The sequence below is a fragment of the Anthonomus grandis genome, chromosome 3 (genome assembly GCF_022605725.1).
Source record: "Anthonomus grandis grandis chromosome 3, icAntGran1.3, whole genome shotgun sequence".
Classification (NCBI taxonomy): domain Eukaryota; kingdom Metazoa; phylum Arthropoda; class Insecta; order Coleoptera; family Curculionidae; genus Anthonomus; species Anthonomus grandis.
This window is the reverse complement of record NC_065548.1, coordinates 13759596-13773922: the sequence shown is the minus strand read 5'-3', so window position 1 is coordinate 13773922 and position 14327 is coordinate 13759596. Positions and strand designations below refer to the sequence as shown.

General features: G+C 32.6%; 1 protein-coding gene across 1 annotated transcript in view; it reads left to right on the top strand.

The window, feature by feature from the left end:
* Positions 1–14101, top strand: part of LOC126734243 (uncharacterized) — a 48107-nt gene extending 34006 nt beyond the window's left edge. Inside the window, exons 10-17 of the mRNA XM_050437779.1 lie at positions 92–249; positions 306–435; positions 1972–2119; positions 6487–6690; positions 6742–7033; positions 8645–8847; positions 8899–8972; positions 13764–14101. Of these exons, the coding sequence (XP_050293736.1) occupies positions 92–249; positions 306–435; positions 1972–2119; positions 6487–6690; positions 6742–7033; positions 8645–8847; positions 8899–8972; positions 13764–14049 (1495 nt within the window). The 3' untranslated portion in view covers positions 14050–14101. The remainder of the gene's footprint in view (positions 1–91; positions 250–305; positions 436–1971; positions 2120–6486; positions 6691–6741; positions 7034–8644; positions 8848–8898; positions 8973–13763) is intronic.
* The last annotated feature ends 226 nt before the right edge of the window (positions 14102–14327 follow it).

Genomic DNA, 14327 nt, shown 5'->3' with positions numbered 1-14327 from the left:
AGGTGTAAGATAAGTAGCTTAAATCTGCGATAAGAATGAGGTAAGTAAATATTATTATTTTATTGTTTACAACTAATATTATGCTTTTAAGGACAAAAACAAAAAATGGTTGTCTTAGACAGTGCGGTGAAGTAAGCATGCTAATATGCGGCATATGCCTTACTGCCATGGGACTGGGAATATTTTTATTTTTGGAGAATATCTATGACCTAATTATAAATGACGCCTTGAAATTTACAAACAACTCGGGTAAGTCCCAATAACATACAAAATAAATAATTTTAATTAAACATATTGATTTTTAGAGGCATTTAAGGCGTGGAAAAGCAGTGATCCTCCGTTGGACTTGGACCTTTATTTATTTAATTGGACCAACGTTGATAAAGTATTGGATCCGAATGTAAAGCCTCATTTTGAAGAATGTGGGCCATACAGGTAAATAACCTTAAAAAAAATTAAAATAGTAGTATAAAACCTATTTAAAACTTTTATCATGTTTAAGTTTGATTATGTAGGGTGTTTTAGAAACGTTAGGTTAATCTTTTACCGGGGATACAGGGTGTGATTTTATTGATGAATATGAATAATGTACTTTTCGATGCGCAAAATTAAATAAAAGTTAGTTTTTTATAAAAAAATATGTATATAAAATAGAAATTTTTCACAACAGTCGATAGAAACAACTTTTGGGATATTTCCATTTTAAAGCAAATGGTTTATACATAAAACTATTCATAATGGTAACTTATTATTACCATAAATTAATTAACCAAAATAAACTAACCCAAACTATCTGGTCTAATATGACTTATCTAAAGAAACCTAATTTTCCAATTTTCTGGATAATTTGGAAATTTAAAGTATTAAAATTTTAAACTAAAAGAAATATATTAAACTAATAAAGAAAAAAGGTTGGATTTTAAAACAAAATCTAATTTTAAAGAAATTATACATAGAAAAATACAAAAAAACTTTTACGCTTTGTCAATATTGATAGTTTTTCCTTTACTTTTAAATGGAATAAGGTTTCAAATTTTATGTAAAATTATGCTTAATTTTTTTTTACTTTGGAATTTGAAAAATGCTTGAAAATAATTAATGTCAGGTATAATTTTATTGAAAAAGAAATAAAATAAATATTATAAGATAATTTGTATTAAAAATTGCTTTTAAAAGTATAAATTAAAAGAATATATTTGGAAAAAAATTGAACAAGAAACGTCTTAAATCCTAAAATCGTCTCTAAAAATTTTTAATAAATATTAATTAATTTATTTGACAATATTATTTTTTTGTAAATAAATCGTATTTTAATCTTTTTTTTTAATTTTTGTTTGAAAGAATGTAAATTGAAAAGAACATATTAAAGGAAGAAATTAAGAAAAAATAATTAAAAAACCTCCTAGGAAGAAAAAAATTTTTAAAAATAAAAGTTTTTTAATTGACAAAAGACAGTTTAGTAATGTCATAAAATTAAGAAAAAATCTTCATACTTTGCTTATAATTATAACAGTTAATAAAACATTTAAAAATTCAATAAATAATTTACCAAATTTTAGCAGACTACGAGAAAAAAATGCTTTCTTTTAATTAATGTTTAACATAAACGACTTAGAATGTGACTATTAAATCTGGAAATACGAAATACACATTTTTTTTTTTAATTTAGATACAGAAATTATTTACAAATTTATAATATATCTGCAGTTCCTTAAAAAAATTATCTAATTTCATTAATTAATTAAAAACAATTTCTTAAAATTGTGTTTTTTTTTAATTGTTTAACAAAAACGACTTGGAACTATGACATCAACAGGAAAAAAAATCTTAACTCATTATTTACAAATTAATAAACGTAAGCAAATGCATTAAAAAAAATGAAATGAATTCCTAAAAAGCAAAGAAGTTATCAAGACGCATTCTTAAGAAAAAAAAATTACCTAATATTTATCATTTATTTAATTATTCCAGGGTGAAAGAAGTAACAGAAAAAACCAATTTAATATGGAACAGCAATAACACCATAACATACCAAAAAAAGAAAATTTACTTTTACGACGACGACTACAGCCCCAAGAAGCTCAATGAGGTCATCAAAACCATCAATCCAGTAGCATTAGTAAGAATTTTTCCTTTTATTAAAATTTAATTCTTACTAGAATAAAATGTAATAATATTATACGTAAAGTAAAAAAACTCATCTCTTCCATTAGTATCATGACCGTTCAACGATCATTGGCCATCATCTTCACAACTATTGTTTTATTGTCATTTACTCAGAAAAGTTGGACTGTAGATTTTCCGTATCATTGCCTCAAATTCTTTAAGCACGATGTCCTTCTTCGTCCTAGACTACGCTTGCCTAGGGTTTTTCCTTCTATAATAAGATGCAAGATCTCATATTTCTCCAGGGTCTTATGATAAGATATAATATTCTAGTTTCCATCGTTTGATAGATAGTTTTTAACTACTTCCAATCTTTGCCATGCGATTGAGAGCTATGTTGTTAATAAGTCTGTCTAACCAACTGATTTTTAGTAATCTCCAGTACACCCACATCTCGAAAGATTCAAGACGTTTGAGCACTCTCTCGTTGAGTATCCATGATTCCAAGAGAACTGGAAAAACATACAGCGTATCGTCTTCATTCGCAACTTTAGCGTCAATTTGTGACTAGTTAACACTCTTTTTATCTTCACAAAGGCGGATCGTGCTTTTTTCAGATTTGGGTCCTACTAATCACTGACGTTACCTAGATAGACTAACCTATGAACTCTGCATATATACAGATCTACAAGCAAAGGAAAACCGCTACATTAAAGATCCTATGGCTTAGTCCTAGAAGAAATCATCATCTATGACAATACTCAGAACGAAATATTATGATTCCGGAGTAAGTCTCCTATTCGTATCTCTACTGGAGACAGTTATGAGTGACCGTAAAAAAGAAACAGTATATACAACCAAAATGTGTTAAAATTGGAACGTTAAAACCATGGCAAAAGCAGGAAAAATAGACAACGCCATCCAAGAAATGAAGAGAATGGAAATCACATAATGGGAATAAGCGAGATGAGATATCCAGGGGTAGGAAATATAGACAAAGAAAAAATCACAGTATTTTATTCAGGAACATCAGATTAAAAGCTGGGATGGGAATAGTAGTTGCAAGACGTATTGGCCGATGTGTGTATAATTTTAAACCAATATTCGACAGAGCAATGCTACTCCGAGTAAAAGCTCATCCTGTAAATATGAACATAGTCCGAATATGCGCCACCATTGGAGACAAAGAAGAAGAGGAAGTCGAAAGCATAGAAAACGTTACAAAATCACTCTCAAAGCACGTACTAAATATCTTAATGGACGATTTTATTACCAAATTGGAAGTGGGATTGAAAACAGCTTTCATTGGACCGGATTTGGATAAAGAAATTAAAGAGACAGGCTTAAACACATTCTACAAATTGCCAAAGAAAAAACTCTATACATGGAAGTAGCCAGCCAATACACCTGGTAATATTTTCAGCCAAGGTTCCAATCAAATTAACTATATGTTAGTTAACAAGAGGATCAGAAACTGCTTTAATTCAGTTAAAACGTATAATGGGCCAGACATCGAATCAGATCATATACTTATAGTAGGAGTTATAAGAGTGAGTAACTAAAGAAAGTTAAGAAAAAAATTATTCGCCAATATGACATGAAGGCTTTACCTTCACCTCTAATGAAACAAAAAGCAAGCGAATAAGTCAACGTAAAGGTAAAATAATTAAAAGAGGTGAGTGACATGCAGGCGAAGATTAACGGAAAGAAATTACAATAAAAATAGTTTTTAAAACCAGAAAAGGAAACCAAAAAGAAATCTTGGATGACCAGTGAAATTTTAAAACTAATGAAACAAAGTTACAACACATAAAAATAATGAGAAAGAGTATAAAAAGATCCAGATAGAGATTAAGAGAAACCAAAGAAAAAAAAGCAACAGAAAGATACGCAGAAATACGTCTAAATACTGCAAGACATCAGATACAGAATAAAAGAGGTAACTGGAATCTTTAAAAAGCGAGTTATGAATTGAAATAAAACACAAATTAAAAAATTATCATTAACAAAAATGATCTGTAAAAATCAAAGGCCGGAGGTCAAGTACTCACTGTCCAAAGAAGGTATAGGCCCACCCATACTGATCGACAGAGTAGAAACAGCAATAAAACAAATAAATTACGCACGCCCTTAATGAACATAGGGGCTAAATTGTTGGATGATAAAAGAATAGCCTGGATTACCGGCATATTCAACAGAATCTATAACTCTGGAAATATCCCCGAAAATTGCCTGCAGAATTCATAGCGTTTCTCAAAAAAACATGGAGCAAAGAAATGCGAGGGATATGAGACCATAATATGATGCTAAAGTTGTACCTAAAAACATCTACAAAAGAATATACAACAAATCCGAAGAACAGATATCCGAAGAACAGATATCCGAAAAATAAGTTGATTTTATAAATACAGTCAGAACCAGAGAGACACTCTTTGTTCAAGTCCTAATTCAGAAATGCAGAGACGTCAACTGTGATATATCGCATATCGATTATGAAGAAGCATTTAATCGATAAAGAACTTGATTGATAAAGATTGAACGGAATAGGTGAGAATACAACGTGGGATCAGACAGGGATGTTTATTTCAGGCAATTTATATTCAGAAAAAATGTTCAATGAAGTCCTTAACGGAGTAGAAGAAAGCATCCTTTTGAATGGAGACAGAGTAAATAATATTCGATACGCCGACGATATCATGGTGATATTAGATATCCTAAAAGTACTGCATTAATTAATGGACCTTATCGCGCAGTACAATCAATAATATGGTCTAAATATCAGCGTAAAGGAAACGAACCAAGTGATTATCAGCAAAAGAGATATAGATGTAGATCACCTATTTGTCAACGGAACTCGAATTGAACGTGTTCGACAATATTGATACCTTGGAACCACAAGAAATAAAATATCGTATAGGAAAAGCAAGGAAGGTATATTTTATAAAACGGGTGCCATCTTCAAAAGTCTCAACATATCTCTTAAAACGAAAGTAATGCGAAGAAGATGTGAATCTCGAAGTATTTGAGATGTTATTATATAGGAGAATGCTCAGAATACCATGGAAAGCTCACATTACAAACATAAAAGTGGTAAGAGAAATGAAACAAGTTCTAGAAGTTATGCACATAAATAAAAAAAGAAAACTAGAATACCTGAGACATGTTATGATAGGTAAAGATACTCCCTACTTTAAACTATAATACAAGGAAAGGTATTGGGTAAAAGAGGGCTAGGAGGAAAAAATATCAAGGTTGTGAAACCTGGTTGTCCATGGTTATGAACTTGGTTTGGAAAAAGCTTACTAGAATGGTTTCAAGTTTTTACAAAAAAAGTTATAAATGCCAACATGATTGCCAATATCCTAAACTGGTATAAAGCTGTAGAAAGTTCACAGCTTTATGCCATTGACCGTGCTACCATCATCGCCAATATTAGGTTCTTTTCTAATTATCATATATTTGGTTTTGCTGGTATTGAGTTTTTAGCTTAACTGATTATCTAGTTTCTTTTGTAGATCTTCTTCATTATCAGTGACAATAAGTGTATTCATCGGCGTATTTGATAATATTTACGTTGATCTCATTAATATTAATTTTGTCAGCGACATCAGTAAGAGTCTCATTGAATTTTTCCTCTGAATAGAGTTTGAAAATTAAGGGTAACAGAATGCATTCCTGCCGTACTCCTCTAATTACCAGTACAAATTGGCAATTATATAAATATCTTTGCCATATATTGTTTTTAGAATTGTTTTTAGAAATCAAAAGCCTTCTCGACATCGATTAAAACAAGGAACACGCCATGGTTAACATCACGATATCTTTGGATCAGCACATTAACAACAAACAACACCTTCCTAGTTCTTAGACCGCTCCAAAAACCGAACTAACTGTTTCCGGTCTTTTTCTCGACTTAATACCCTACTTATACCATGCGATGTATCACTCTCAAAAATATCTTAAAGGCTCATTAGATTAATTATTGGTAATTAATCATAAGCTTTACATTTGGTTGCTTTATTCTTTTTGGAGATCATGACAAATGTTGATTTCAGCCCATCTGTCAGTATTATTCTTTACTGGCTAACATTTTCAAAATTCCAGTGTTCACTTGATCAGGTCTAGTTGCCTTCCCATTTTTCACGAATTGCTTTCCCATGGCATGCGTTGCTTACCATTGGGTTGAAATTTAGAACATTGAAAGGCCTTTCAATGTTCTAAGGGTTCAAATCCTCCAAATCACGAGGAAATCATAATTATTTATTAAAAAATTCATATTCTTCAAAATTATTAAGAAAATCTTACAAGTTTCTTGAGCAAAAGTAAAAGTTTTCCCCTCTCCACCCCTAGGGAACTATAATAAATAATTTTTCTTTTCAGACAGTAGCGTATAAAGCAAGAGAACTATGGGCCGGTGCAAAACTAACAGTATCCTTTATGCTGGCGGCAAAGTTGGGTACAGATATAAGTATAACCACCACAGCAAGAAAAATTATCCTTGACGGCTATGAAGATAAAATTCTCGATTCTCTAAGCTCGATTCCTGTCATTAATATTAACAAAAAGTTTGGATATTTTCATGGGGTACGTGTTAATCATGACAAAAATCCAAAATTTTCAGTTTTCTTTTTGCAGAGAAACAACACAGTAGCAAAAGGTACTTACAGTATGTACACGAAAAACGATGAAAATTTTGGAAAGCAAATGGAGTGGGACTACAAAAACACCACAAACTTCTATGAAGGCCGTTGCAACGAGATCAAAGGTTCCGCCACCGAGTTTTATCCTTTGAACATAAAGAAATCGGAAAAGTTGGTGTTTTATTCGCCTGAGTTGTGCAAATATGCCGAATTGGAGTTTGTGAGGGAAGAAACGATTAAAGGAGTACTAGGGTATAGATTTAGTGCTAATAATATTTTTGATAATGGTAAGTCATGGAGAAATTAAGTATGTAGTATGATGTAGTCATTATTTAACTGGCTCAATAACATGGAAGTTTTATGTCCTTAACGAAGGTTTTGGTCCTATCAGATACTCTTACAGTAGTTTTTCTTAAATTTTCTAGGTCTCCAGTTATTTTTTTATATCTCTGTCAAATCTATTGAATGAAATGTCAATCTAGTTTTTTCCACCCTACGGAAATTAAGCCTGACTTAACTACCTTGCTATTCGGACAAGGATATTAATTTGAATCAATGGTCATGATTTAATACTCCACCAAAACTTGCCTCACCTTAGCAGTATAGGCCAGGCTGCCAATAACGCTCTCTGCTGTTCTCTGGAGGGCAAATATTCCCAAAGCATACTGAAAATGACTAAGAGGTTATAAGTAGTAAGAGACAGGAACAGATCATGATAACTCTAGACCAGGGATGATCGAGGCAATACTTTTTAAAGTAAAACGTCTTTACACATGCTTGAGTTGAGAAGTAACCTGGCGATGCATTACGATAAGTGTGATCGGGCGAGGCGAACAGTAGTTAAGAAGAAGATATGAGTTAGTGGAGATAGATAGAGTTATGATTCGTATATTACTATAGGAGCAAGAGAGAGTATATACATACATATATTAAGGAAAGGAGCTAAAGAAGTTTTACTTCAGTCGTGTAGTCTCAAGCGCACTAATTTTTTAAATTTTTTTTCAAAGAAATTTTATTTTTGGTAAACGACTAGCAGGCATATCGATGTGCTTATCAAACTTTAAAGTGGGATCAAACTACATTGCCAAGAACTTATACTCATCTGTCATATAATATCCTTTAACCAAAAGGTCATACTCCCAGCCACTCTTTAATATATATAGTGCAAGTTTGTTTTGGCCTAAACCATATCCTTCAGATAGTTATTCAATCTGCGAACCTGTTTTACTACTAAGGTTCTCTTGATTCTAATCTCTGAAGGTAAAGGCAGTGTCTGTAGAAGATAATACATCCCTGAGAGACTTCATACGTAAACTTTGTGTTATCAAAGTTATAATATTAAAAGTAGTTTCCTGCTTACGGTCACTCAGATAACTGCTGAGTAACTGCACAATTGCGTCCATAATTCCATAAGTCATCAGCTTCTCAAGATCAGGAGGATCTGATGGGATACACAGTCGAAAGCCTTTGAAAAATCACAGCATCTGGTATTTGCATACTGTAGTCATCTTGGAACCCATCTTGTATTTTTTCTTTATTTTAAGTTCGTTTATTTGCATGTCTGAGAATAGGGAAAATACTGATTTTTTCTTAAATTTTCTACATCTCTAATTCATTTTCCTAAGGGATAAGGGATTTGGGAAATTTTGACAATTTTAAAACTTTTCAATATCTGTAGTTTACTTCTTTATTTCATTTAACTTCTTTCATATAGTCAAAAATGTATTTTGTTATAAAAATTCTAAAAAAGATGGCTGGACTCCTTTCAAGTTTCTTAGACAATTTTCCGTACTACGTCCAATAGCCTTTAGAAGAATAATAAGAGAGTCAATAGGAGACTTTTACTAGCAATTCAAATAGACAAAAATGAAGTACATTCTGACTTTATTGTTTTTTAGGTACTCTTTATCCAGAAAACCGCTGCTTTTGTGGCGAACATTGTTACCCTTCTGGTGTACTTGACGTCTCAAAATGCAGGGATAACTCACCAACTTTTCTCTCGTTTCCACACTTTTACGCAGCAGATCCTTACTACACAAATCTTATCAGTGGAATGAAACCTGATGCAAAGAAACACGAGTTCTATCTTATCATTGAACCAGTAAGTTTAACTTTTAGTTCTAATCGTAAAAATAATTTCTTCTTTTTGTAGAAAACAGGTATAATAATGAATCTTCAAGCCAACATGCAGGTGAACATGCTTCTTCAGCCGATAAATAGAATTCGGTAAGCAGTCTTTTCTCACTTACCTCAATGTTAGTATTATTTCTACGACCATATTTCATTTTCCACATATCAGTGTACTGAATATTGGTCATAATTTTCAGTTTCGTGTTTGTGACCCAATATCTTCAATATTGCGGAGGGTCGTTGGGTGGGGTCAGAAATAAAACAGAAACCTGTTTACTTAAATGTCCACGTTTCGACTTATATTAAGTCATCCTTAGGACACTGAAATGGATTTAAGTTATCACAAAGATGCAACAAAGTAATTTCAAATACATAAAAAACACTATTAAAGCAAATTTTTTACGCGTACAAAAATTAAAACAACAAAAAAAACACAAAAGCCACGACACAATTAACATTACATTCAGGTACAATCCGTAAAAAAAAATTTTTTTAATACAAAAAATATAAAATTTATTTCTTATACATTGCACCTCTTACCTAAGTCTAGGTTTCTTTTGTTATAATTAAAACACATTTATAATAGGACAGTAGAATTATTTTTAACATGGGTTAAATTGTAGGTCATATTGTGGACAAACTAGAATCAACAATAAGCCAAGAAACAAATGTTTTTATTTTTTCGAGCGTTTATTTATTTAATTTTTATGATTCAATGTTATGTTGATAAGTTAAGGATTAGTAGTTTCAGTAAGGATTAGCAGTTTCATTAGTTTCAGTTTTATCTTTTTGGTAGTAAATTAATTAAATTATAGTAACTCACACTCAGATCATCGGTGTCTTGTTTTCTGTTAATATTTTCTTTATACTTTTTTATATTAACCGTTTCTAGTAAATTTCTTTTTTTGTAATTTGATTCTCTGCCAATGATCTGAGTGCTGTTAAAATCAAATTGGTGTTGTAGATTGAAGGAGTGTAATGTATAAAAAATAAATTTTATATCTTTTTATTAAATTTTTTTTTAACGGATTGTACCTGAATGTAATTTTAATTGTGTCGTGGCTTTTGTGTTTTTTTGTTTTTTAAATTTTTGTACACGTAAAAAACATTTATTTTAATAGTGCTTTTTATGTAATTGAAATTACTTTGTTTCATCTCTGTGATTACTTAAATCCAGTTCAGTGTCCTGAGGATGACTTAATTGTAAGATTAATTTATATTAAAATGCCAAAATAAACTTTCAACATTATGTAAACCACCAAAATTTTATAAATAAGACACGAGTGCTCACAACAAATATATGTATATTCCAGACTACTGAGCTTTTTCTTTTTAAAATACATTATAGCAGATCTAAAGTTTGTCCAAACAGTTGGATAACAGATGTGGGTAGATTCCCACCATAGTTCGAAGACTCATTAGTATTCTTATCACGTCCCAGCCTAGGGTTGTTTTTAGTACCATGTGGTCTCATGTTGGGCCCGGTACTTTTCCGTAGATTACACAATGGACCCCTTGTCTTTGTAAAATCTGCCCATCAATACATGTATTTTATTATTTTTGCTACATTCGGTCATCCTGGCCTAACCGCCTGTCCTCAGGTGGGGTTAACCTGCAAAAAACAATCGCCTTAGCCTTATAAGTAATTGCCGAGGTCCTTTGACCTCAAGTATTATTTCTTTGATCCGTCGATCTCAAATATAAATTTGTGATCTTAACTCATACGCATAGATCCTTTGATCTATGGAGATCCGTTGATCTCAACTAAAATCCGTTGATCTTAGTTCGTATAGACATAGATCCTTTGCTCTATGGAAATCCGTTGACTTCAATTAAGACACAATATTTACAACTTACACACATAGATCCGTTGATCTATGGAGATCCGTTGATCTAGGGAGATCGTTTGACCTTAATTCGTAAATATAGATCCGTTGATCTAGAGAGATCCGTTGATCTCTACTTCAGAATGGTTAATCATAACTCATACGCATAGATCCTTTGATCTATGGAGATCCGTTGATCTCAACTAAGATCCTTTGACCTTAGTTCGTATGCATAAATCCGTTGACTTATGGAGATCCGTTGATCTCAGTTAAGATTAATTTTTTTTTCTCAATTCGTATCGTATTGGTCCTTTGACCTTACCTTGTAAGTATGCGTCTTATACTCACCATTCATCGTCTTGAAAAGTATTCCATTTCTTAATCAAATCAGGAGACACCACCATCGGTCTGCTAACTCGTTTGGCTCCCTCTCGTAAGTCCTGGACCTCATAGCGATCATTAATTAACACTTTTGTTATGCGGAATGGCTCTCTGAACTTCGGTAAGTTTTCGGCTTGACCCCGTTGGAACCTCACTGACTATTCGCACCATCTTCTTCTTGATACTTCGTAGCCTCTTTTCTGGTCTTGTCATATCTTTCTTTTTGGTTTCGTTGATCTTCGGTTATGTGTTGGGAAATGCTCTCTCGAAACTCATGTCCAATCTTTCAATTTGAACTTGCACTTCGTTCAAAATCCATGCTTCTGAATCCATCCATTCTTTGATTTGCAACCGATTAAACATTCCATTGGTGTGGCATTTATAGCTCGATTAAATGAAGTATTTAGTGAGCATTGTATTTTTTTGATAAACTGGTCCCAGTTGTCAGCTTCTTTTTCTACTGCTGTCGCAGCCAAAGCGTTAACAATAGTCTTATTATACCTTTCACATTGGCCGTTGGCTCTCGGAGTAGCAACAGCATTTAACACATGTTTTATCCCATAAGTCTTGCAAAAGTTATCAAACGTTTTCGAAGTAAAAGCTGTTCCCCTATCACTTATAATACGATTGGGAACACCAAAAAGATAAATTAGGTTCATGAAAGCGTTAACAACATGTTTACTTTTTTGATCACGTACAGGTTCCAATACACAAAACTTAGTAAAACCATCTACAATCACCAACAGAAATTTATTATTTTTCTTGCTTGTAACAAATGGGCCCACGTGATCGATGTGAAGTGTATGAAATGGAACTGCTATTTTTTCGATTTGATGTAGATTACCTTGTTTGATTACGTCCGTTTTCTTATAAAAGGCACAGTGTAATCAAGCCTTGATATACTTTGTGACAAATCGCCTCATTTGTGAAAACCAATAATTTTCACAAATGCGGTTTATGGTTTTATCAAGGCCCAAATGACCAGAATTATCATGACACAGTCTACATATCTGCATTCTTGCCATTCGAGAAACTACCCATGCTAGTTTCCCATCTTTTAACTTCTTATATAATTTATTATCTTTCAGCTTATATTCCTCAAAATACTGCTTCGTTTCTCGATTTTCTTGACGTAATTCTAAAATTTTTCTTATACGGTTGATGGGAAGATTTTCAATTTGTGCTGCTACTATAATATATCCATTCAGCTTATGTTATATCTACCTGGTGTACTTCTACATTGATTGGATTTCGACTTAACGTATCGACGTGTGCCAGCTCTATACTTGATTTCAAATGTGAACTCTGATACTTCCAACCACCAATTACCGCATCTGTTAAAAATTCGTCAGGAATTGTCAATTACAATGCTCTTAACTTCGTAAGCTTTTGAAAGCAATAATCTCCCAAATTTTGACTAGATTGAGCTTCATAATTAGCGGCTTCACGAAGTAAACACACAAATGGAATGGACTTATCAAAATGTTGTGCCATACTTATCTTCAACTTACTCCAAGAAATATCACATTTTTCATGCTTGTCAAAAAATTGTCTTGCATTCCCACATGAACGATCAAAACCACTAAACGCATTATTGCATCACGGTCCCAACGATACCTTTCTGCCACTTTATCAACACGCTTAATCCACATTTCAACACTAATGTCGTCCTTCTGTGGATCAAACAATGGAATCAGGAACGCATCATTCGCGCTAACACCCGCGGACGTAGATGGTCGATTCCGTAACTTTTTCACTTCCGACTGAAGTCTTTTTACAGTTCTTTTTAACTCGCGGCTATCCGCACTACTACTACTACTAGTCGTAGACGAAGAACTCGAACTTGACGAACTTCGCGTACGTTTTACCCGTTTCTGGCTTGGTTTTCCTATTTTAAAGTTGTTTAAACAAAAGTCAAAAATCAAAAAAACCGTGCCGGTTTATATTTTATAGTTTTTTAACTTAAAACGTATAAAAGTACACAGTACAGTCCACTTATTTGAGCCGATCCCACTTCTGACTATTTGTAAGATTAATTTATATTAAAACGCCAAAACAAACTTTCAACATTATGTAAACCACCAAAATTTTATAAATAAGACACGAGTGCTCACAACAAATATATGTATATTCCAGACTACTGGGCTTTTTCTTTTTAAAATACATTCTAGCAGATCTAAAGCTTGTCCAAACAGTTGGATAACAGATGTGGGTAGATTCCCACCATAGTTCGAAGGCTCATTAGTATTCTTATCACGTCCCAGCCTAGGGTTGCTTTTAGCACCATGTGGTCTCATTTTGGGCCCGGTACTTTTCCGTAGATTACACAATGGACCCCTTGTCTTTGTAAAATCTGCACATCGATACATGTATTTTATTATTTTTGCTACATAATATAAGTCGAAACGTCGACATTTAAGTAAACAGGTTTCTGTTTTATTTCTGACCCCACCCAACAACCTTCCGCAATATTGGTCATAATTTCCATAGCTGTGATAAAAAATTCATTTCACATCTGGGTAAGAATGAAATGAATTTTTTAGAGAATTCCTAATCATGCGACCTTTATTTTTGATCATAAGGAGCTTATGATCGTAGGAAAAATACTAATTTCTTGAACAATTAAGAGAGTCTGCTCTTTCCACACTAGTAACGTAATATATTAATAATTCTGTTCCAGGCTGTTCAGTAAAGTTCCCAAGATATTCGTTCCGATGTTCTACTTTTCCCAATTTGTAGACCTGGATGACAATTTGGCCGCCAACCTGAAGTTACTTCAAAGGTTGCCAGACTTATTGAATTATGTTTCCCTAATTTGCATTGGTTTAGGGCTAATAGTAATTGTATGGGGGGCGTGTGTAATTTTTAAAGTCTGTAAGCCCAAAGCCCCTAAGCAGAAAAGCTTTGAGGAAGAGTTTATGGAGGAGATTCCTATTAATGAGAAAAATGTTAAAATATGTCGATAGGAAATTTGTATGATATGTAAAGTAATTATTTTTAAATAGATTTTTAGATTTTTCATTTGTTTTATTGGAATATTCTGAAAATCTTTTACATATTCACAAAATCTGTCAAATATTTCTTGATCTTATATAGGGGTCAAATTAACTAACTAAGAACTAGAAAAGAAGCAATGAAAACAAGTGAAATGCCAAAAAAAGTAGGAGACAATTCACAGTCAGAAAAACAGGAATACGCAGAAAAGAAGAAGTAACAACTAATGAAAATGAGAAGAAGTAAAAAG